This window comes from Ptiloglossa arizonensis, chromosome 8 (assembly GCF_051014685.1).
Source record: "Ptiloglossa arizonensis isolate GNS036 chromosome 8, iyPtiAriz1_principal, whole genome shotgun sequence".
Classification (NCBI taxonomy): Eukaryota; Metazoa; Arthropoda; class Insecta; order Hymenoptera; family Colletidae; genus Ptiloglossa; species Ptiloglossa arizonensis.
In genome coordinates this window covers 11,150,454-11,159,103 of record NC_135055.1, presented here as the reverse complement: position 1 = coordinate 11,159,103, position 8,650 = coordinate 11,150,454, and the positions used below count along the sequence as shown (strand labels likewise).

The window sequence follows — 8,650 nt, the reverse complement described above, 5'->3', positions numbered from 1 at the left end:
TCTCAGGTCAGTGCAGTGTCAGCAGTCCATAGTGCAGAGTACTTCTTTACGTTTCCTTCATCAGCCTTAATTTTCGTCAAAAATAACTCCCGTCGTATTAAATAAATAATCAATTTTAAAAGACATGTTAAACTACAGTGATTTTATCACAATTTTTATTTTATTTCTTCTAAAGTTTGTAAGTTTCGTTACACACGTGAATTCTTACACTCTACCAGAACCAACGTTTGAAATTTTAAAACCGCAAGGAATACGAATATCAATTCCAAGTAAGCAACTACTACCGATTGTATACATAAAGTACCACGACTAAAATATAATTACTTTTGATAAAATAACTACATGTGCATTCTGAACAGTGAGATGAATATGACTAGGTTTATAAATTATAATGCACGAGAAAGAATAACAAGAGTTAATAAATATTATTTACATGATCAAATATTTATTCGTACGTAAATTGGAATGTAAGTTCCGATAGTAAATCTTTTGTCGTGTTTTCCTCGCGAATGACACAATACGTGATTCACGTGGAGAGAACAAAAATGTCAAGTACCTAGTAGTGACATATAAGTAGACATAAATTAAAACATATTTGTGTAGTTTCAAAACATACAACTTTCGTATTTGTTTATAATATTTTGGTTAAATTATATTATTTTTCAATCGTTAAATTGTATAAAGTATTTGAAAAATTTACTATTGTCAAATTTTTACCGTATCTATTTATGTTACTACAGTCAAGCATTACTTATTCCCAATTACCTGGTGTTGAAAACTGAAAAGATGGAGTTGTATAGAAAAAAGAACGAATAAAATGTGTTTTATTTTTCATAAAATTTATCGTTCTTGCTGTAATAAAACTAATAAGAAAAGAAACATCTAAACATATTAATTTTCAAAACACGATATGCACAATAATGGCTAAGTTCTATAATCCGGGCAATAAAATAAAATTTTTTTTTGATATTGATTCAAATCGCTTAACTAAATTTATTATCTTACCACATTCTTCGCATCTTTGCGAAGGACATTATAGTCATAACGACATTATAGCATTCCAACAACAAATTTAAATACCCTTAAATACTTTTACCATGTACTGCACACGCGAATCATTCGATCACATTGCAATTCTAATTATTTTATATATCATTGTTATTCTTAAATAAATATTCTTTGGTTGAAAAAAAGTTCTATCTTCTAAATAATCGTTATCACAAATTTTGTAGAAATTAACAATTACTGCAATTTAACATTCTTTGAATTGGAACCATTTTACGGGTAATCGAGATAGTTATGTGCTTACTCCACATATTGAAAAATTGAAAATTCAAGTATCGTATTTTTATAAATAAAAACTTCTCGAGGTTCCTGCGAAAGGAACGATCGAATAGTTGTCTAAACGAAGACAATTTATAAAATTGTTGTCATTATTGTGAATATTTTTTTCTTATATCAACAGATGAACGAGGAATACAATTCTTTGCGTTTCAAGGAAATATAAATAAAAGAATTGAATCCACTGAAATTGGAGAAATATCTGGTGAAACGTACCAAGAGAAAAACGGAAAATGGAGTGTTTCAAACCAACATATAAATTTAATCGATGGAGCAGTCATATATTATTGGATTTACGCACAAATTAATGGAACAACATACAAAAAAACAGATCAAACATGGAAAGTTTCTTGTATGTATACTATGAGCACACATTATCTAATATTAGACACATTTTTTACTCTTTGATCTGACCTTTAAATATGTAAATAAAAAATTGTATTTTTCGACACAAAAATATAGTCTTCAAACTTTACATAATTAATTAGAAATATTCAATTTTTTTGTTAAAACTTTCCGCGAGCTCAAAAAAAATGTAAGAACTCTGCAGCTATAAAATAATTTATGCATTTTTTATATACACTTTAAAATCGCCTTTCTATAAATATAAATCTTCTGCACTGAGTTGTTATTGTTATTTAAAATAAATAGAGTTAAAGAAATAAAATTAATTTTTCTTATTTCAATATTTCAACAAATAACTTTCTAAAAATCATAAAATTAAAATTAATATATTCTATAATATAATAATCTGAGCATAAGCTATATAGATATAAAGTATAATAAAGAAAATATTAATGCAAAGTACAAAAGTGTACAATTTCTAATTACAGCCGAGGCAGGAGGAAATGACGACACAAATAAAGAAAAACGCAAAACCTCCGTCGGTGAACTGCTACTTAATGAAAATTTCGATACTTTGAACAATTCAATTTGGAAGCGTGATATAAGAATTCCTTTAAGTCCTGTGAGTTATAAAATAATGAAGTGTGAACGTCTAAATCGATATTACGGCATTATAAAGTTATATATGGACACAGTGTTATTTTGTTACCTTGTAAACATGTAGCATTCGTCAAAATAATTTTAGCATTCGATACATATTTATCTAGATAACAAGTAACGCATAACGTTTCATTAGTCTTATGTAAACTAGAGTACATATTTCTTATACATTTATCCATTAAAAAGAAATACATACTAAATACACTAATATTTAATTAACGTGGCGCGCTTGTCATCGTGACGTATTTTTTATTTGTCAATGAAATTGAATATAATTTTTACTAATCAATCTCACCTTGTAGGCTTCATGAACGACTTTTGTGTCTTAGGATTACGAATTTTGCGTGTACCATAACGAACACCATGGACATCTAGTACAAATTGCAACTGGAAAACTTCGTATCAGACCAGTCATTTTAGAAGACTTGTACGGTGAAAGTGCAACTACATATGGAAAAATAAAACTAGGTGGGTAAGTATAGTTTCATGTATTTTCAAAATTTTTTATTCAAGTACAAAATTTAAATATTAAAAATTTATTATCTTGAATGCATTCAAAATAATTTGCATATTTTTATATTTTTACAAGCATAACGAAGTACATAATAATATTAAAGTACAGAATGTGAAAAAGTTAATTTAGCTAATTATTAGCTATTTATTAAATAGCAATTTCTAAAGAAACAAATTTTATCGTTACATTTGCTCGTATTAAGTTACAGTTAACTACATATCCTTATACCACCAATGTACATTTATTTATTATAGCTGCACCAGTAATATTGCGGTGGAATGTTCACGGAACGCTACTGCCTTCAATATTTTACCGCCTGTTATATCTGCTAGATTAACCACGAAACATAGTTTTAATTTCCGGTATGGTAAAATTGAAATAAGGGCAAAATTCCCAGCAGGTGATTGGTTATATCCAGGTATATATGAATTAAATGTTACAGTAAAATCTCGATTAGTATTTGGAAGTCTCGTTCATTGCATTGTATTGACAAGTTGAATAGATGGTTACTTACAATTAGTAAAGAGTAATGTTAAAGTGGGGAAGTAACTGGCAATACTGACCATAGATAGATAGTAGATATACAAAGTAATCCCTGATTATATGTTATAATTTTTCCCAGGCTGAATACAGTGGAATCGTCACTGTTTATATTTCTTCTTTTTCTTTTCTTACAATTAGATGATATCCTAGAAGATATGAATTTGACTATGGTAAAATTTACTTAATCTTAAAACTGCTGTAACTCCATTGAAAATCGTCTTATTTTGATGAACAAAATACCATTTTAAAGCTTGAATACTCTACTTCTTAACGCATTAAACAACCATTGTCGAAATTTGCGTTTAGAATTTGAAATCCGTTTATTATGCCCCGACGACTTTTATAAAACGAAGAACTTGACTTAGTAAGAGTGAAGCTTTAATATAATTTTAATTGCAACAGAAATGTGGCTGCAACCCAAGTACAACAGTTACGGTGTAAGCTATTCCAGTGGACGCGTTATTCTTGGTCTTGTTCGTGGAAATGATAATTTAATCAATACCATCGACAGAACCATTTTTGACTCGAGAAAGTTGGATTTTGGAGTCAGAATTGGCACAACTACACACGTCAACGACTACATGGTTTCGAAAATACAAGAGAATGGTCCCATGTGGACAAACGATTTTCATGTTTACACAACGATTTGGAACAGTGATGGATTTCAGTTTTTGGTTGACGATCAAGAAGTTGGTAAACTGAATCCTGAATCAAATGGATGGTTAAATAATACTAATTTCAACAAAATGGCACCTTTCAATGAAGAGGTACGTTTAATATTGTACATGTGATACGTATTAAAAATAATTTTGTACTTCCAAAATTTCATCTATTCAAAATTAACAACGTATTAGATCCATCGAAAAGTTCTGTCAGACAAATCTCAAACGATTAATGTGATCGAAAATTGTTTATCAAACGATATGTAATATTTTCTCCATTTTTTGCGATTCTTTAAATTGCAACCGATTGAATTAAAAATATGATACATTATTGTTCACTGAATTCTTATAAGTGTTATTTTTTAAAATAGTTTTACATTACTTTTGGCGTTGGAGTCGGGGGTATACGCGTTTTTCCCGATGGAACAATTAGTTCAGGTAATACAAAACCATGGAGGAACATCGAGGCAAAGGTAATATTGAATTTGTTGTATATGTATGTATTCTATAGACGCATTACATAGATACGTTACGTAATACGAATTAAAACTACACTAGAAAATAAAATAATCTCTTTATTAATTCAAATTTGGTAGAATGTATCGGAAAAAAGTACGTGTATATAAATACATGTTCGGTAACAAGTTTTCGAAACTTTAAGAAGTGATTTGTACGAATAAAAGGTGTTGGAAGTAAAGGACTTACTGCCTGTTTACGAACGTCAGCTAATTCACCATTTTGGAAAGAATTATAAATATAACAGTGTAAATAATATTTACATCAACTATGAAATGTTCTTTTATGTATTTACATAAAAGTTTCGATACTACTGCCGATCACTACCCTCATCGTGAAACAGCCAAGTCTTTTTGTAATTAATAACTCGTAATAACTTCATAAACACTAATTTTTATTTTCCTATAGAATACACTAATTCGTTACGAGTGATCATTAATTAATAATGTTTGATGTTTTAGGCGATGTTAAAATTTTGGCAGGCAAGGAATCAATGGTTACCGACTTGGAAAAAAGAAAATGGTAGGATGACTGCTTTCGAAATTGATTATGTTCGTGTGTGGTCATTTTAGGAAAAACATAAAAATAACACGCGTATTTTCAGAAGAACATGAAATAAACTGAATAAAAAGTTGTAAAAAAGAAGGAAAAATAATTAAAAATAATTATAATTTGGTAGTAAATTTACATTACTTAATTTGCATTATATTAAATTGATTTGTTTAAAAATATTGATTTATTTATAAAAATGTATAAATTTATGGACAAACATTATATTAGTAACATACAAATACTCATAACATACTTCTAAGTTTCATTCTTTGTGGAATTGTTACTAAAACTATTATAGAACTGATATATAAACTAAAAAATAACAGTTAAAGAATCAACATAGAATTAACAAAAGAATTAATATTAACAAGCATGTTCATTGTTTCATGATTTCTTAAGTCATGGAAATGATTTTCTACATCTAGAGAATCGTAATAATCCAAAAATAAAAATATTGACAAATATTATGAGATAAACATTATTGTATCCTTATAAACACTATAGAACTCATAACAAAACTAAGAACGATTATTTGGTAACAACATGAACTGAAGTCATAAACTAAACTATAAAAAGTGAATTTTGAAACAATATTGCAATGTAAAATGTGGAATTAAGATGGTAAAACTAATATCATTATTTTTGCACTTATTGAGAATATTAGTGAAAAAAAAAACAAAATTGAAATAATTTTATAAAATTTATTTTACTATTAGCTAATATAAAGATAATGATATAAACTTATTTCATTATCCTTGTGAAGATGCTTCTTTAATATTTTCTGGTAGAGTTTGCAGTTCCACCTGTAATACATAAATTTAGTTTTGTTTTTCATGTACGGAAACATAAACAATTCAAATTATACCTTGGTAACTTTCATTGCCACTCCTTCTGGAAGATTTCTTTGTATATATTCTAGAAAAGTATCTGCTGTTGAACCAGTTAGTTTAAGCAACTCAAGATATCTATAATATGTTCTTGTTTCATACTGAACACGATGTTTCTTGTGAACAAAAGCAGACTTAAGAACTGTTAATTTTTCATGAACAGGTTTTTTTACTGCAAAACTGTTCATTTTAATAATATATCTTTTAATCATTCTAAATATACTTCTTTACGCATACATTTTTGAATTATTACTTACTGTTTGCTAACATTAATGTCTAAATGACTAGCTGCCGTAACAGCAAATTGTCCATAACTTTCTAGGACAGCTTGGTCATTTCCCCTAACTTCAATTTCTATCTTTTTGTACAATTTATCAGGAATATCCTAAAATATATTAAGTAGTATATTTTAGATTAAACATTAATCGATTTTGAAAGCTATTTCTTATGGTCCAATTTATACAATAACATTATTATAATAATAAGAATAAATATACAGGCTGAATAATCTAAGGCTTGAATTGCAAATATCCCCCTTGTTTTGTATAGAAAAAAATAACAATTTTATTCTTGTTTTGCCTCATTTAAACCCAATCATTAAATAAGTTTTTAGCTTAATATCTAATATTTGGAGAATGTAGCAAAATTAATTGGATTTAAAGAATATTAAAGGTAAATTATTGATGAAAATTGATTACGTGTTAGGTAAAAAATTGTATGCATACATATCACAAAGATAAAAAATATTAAAAGGAATTCATACAAAAACAGTACTAAACCAATATGATATGGTTGAATTTATATTTACTTTGTTTTTCTAATTGAAAATATAATTTGCCCTACTTCTGAGTATATAAAAATATGGTAATAAAACAATATTAGTAATATTAGTAAAATAGTTAGTGGTTTTTCAGTGTAAGTTTTCGAAACTCTGAATATGTATGTACCTTTATTTGAGATGTATCTGTTTCAGCAACCAAGGTATTCGTAGAACACAATGCATTTTGCAATAAATTGGTATGTCCATTACAGTGTGAATTTTTATTTGTAATATTTCGTAGAAGAGAAGATACCTGAAAAAAGTTACTGCAGTTAATTTTAACCTATTTACGTTCACATAGTAAGCTATAAAATAATATACCTTTGATCGAAACATTTGTGTTTATTCACGTAAATAAACGAAAAACTTAAAATTTTGTATTCCTAACGTAAACAAGATTTAGAAAGAGCATATCACTAAACTCCTAAAATAAACGAAGTTATAGGTATTACTTCTTGCTAAGAGAAGTGGAAGAAAGTAGTATAGCGAGGGCAGTTTCACTCCTTCAACATTAACGTTGAAGGCATTGGAGTGGGAGTCGACGCACGATGCGTGAAGGAGGGAGACGACCCCTACTGTATTAAGTACCTCCTCAGTCAGCGATTCAGGGAATGAAATCTGGTTAGACATTTTCTTTGTTAATAACGTTTTGACGTTTTGTTCCCATTGTTAATGGAAATGAAGAAATAAAAAAAATTATTATATATAAATCAATATCATGTGTATTTCAATTAAATATACATATCTCCTTACTAGATTTTTAAAATGTCAAAAAAGATGTGGTTATGTTACATGCAGCGTTGCCACAAATGCAAATCGCTACAGAAGAGGCGGAGTAATGGAAGTGCGTCATCACACTATCTTTTCCCACTTTTTGAAATTGAGTTTTAGCGATTTTTTCTGGTAACGCTGGTTACATGTAGAATACATTTGCGTCGGTGTTAAGGAACCTTTACCATTTGGGAACCCGAAGTAACCCGAAATAACCCGAATAACGGTGATATGATCTATCGACAGAATCCCACATTCTCAACACTCGTAATCGATATTATCATTATTTGTTACTTGTAGTTTTATATTTATTTCATTTTTGTATACTTTGATTATTACTACACTTCCAGTAAAAACATTATTTCAGAAATGTACTTTCATATTCAAAGGAGGAAAAGATTATTTTATTTACAATATTATAAAATACAGTTTGTGACAGAAAAATTAAGCATTACTTAATTTATTGCTAGTTATACAAAAAAAACTATATGCATTTAATAAAGAAAATTTTCGGTTTGTCGACTAAAACAACCGATAATACTAAAGAGCAATTAATTTGTTAACATTATTATAAATACATAAATATGTTAAGTAATAATTTCTCCCCTAATCTGAGGTTCCATTGTGTCCAAATAATGATGTAAGTTACTGTAACGATAAATTGCGACTAATATTATGATATAAATGAGTTACTATTTACACATGAATTCATGAAAACTTGTACTTGCACATTTTTAATGTACACCTATATATGTTTAATCATATATTTTAAAACACGTACAAGATTGAAGGCTCAAATATTTACACAACAAAATAAGACATGAGAAAAGTTTAAAATAAAGCAAAAATACTTTATAATTGTATGTCTTTTGTATTCGCTTTCGTTGCAATGATCTTTTATTTTTCACATTTCCTGAATTATATTAGTCTAATTAAATATTATTTATTTATAAAATGAAATAAATGTTTGAATTACATTCTCATATAATATTTTGATATGTATAATTATATTCTACTGTTTTAACTTTACATTTTTATG

At 27.8% G+C, this 8,650-nt stretch overlaps 2 protein-coding genes across 2 annotated transcripts; one reads left to right on the top strand and one right to left on the bottom strand.

Moving 5' to 3' along the window:
• Nucleotides 1-16: 16 nt before the first annotated feature.
• On the top strand, nucleotides 17-5,413 carry LOC143149781 (beta-1,3-glucan-binding protein). The gene is made up of 8 exons (XM_076317411.1): nucleotides 17-269; nucleotides 1,466-1,693; nucleotides 2,175-2,308; nucleotides 2,676-2,818; nucleotides 3,115-3,278; nucleotides 3,806-4,170; nucleotides 4,437-4,538; nucleotides 5,043-5,413. The coding sequence occupies exons 1-8, from the start codon at nucleotides 125-127 to the stop codon at nucleotides 5,151-5,153; spliced, it is 1,392 nt and encodes a 463-aa protein (XP_076173526.1). The 5' UTR covers nucleotides 17-124; the 3' UTR covers nucleotides 5,154-5,413.
• A 401-nt stretch (nucleotides 5,414-5,814) lies between these two features.
• Mrps10 (mitochondrial ribosomal protein S10) lies at nucleotides 5,815-7,744 on the bottom strand. Its single transcript, XM_076318262.1, has 6 exons — nucleotides 7,594-7,744; nucleotides 7,162-7,458; nucleotides 6,968-7,093; nucleotides 6,278-6,405; nucleotides 5,999-6,200; nucleotides 5,815-5,936 (listed from the first exon to the last, which is right to left on the bottom strand). Exons 2-6 carry the CDS (start codon nucleotides 7,174-7,176, stop codon nucleotides 5,883-5,885), a joined length of 525 nt encoding a protein of 174 aa, XP_076174377.1. The 5' UTR covers nucleotides 7,177-7,458; nucleotides 7,594-7,744; the 3' UTR covers nucleotides 5,815-5,882.
• Between the last annotated feature and the right edge of the window lie 906 nt (nucleotides 7,745-8,650).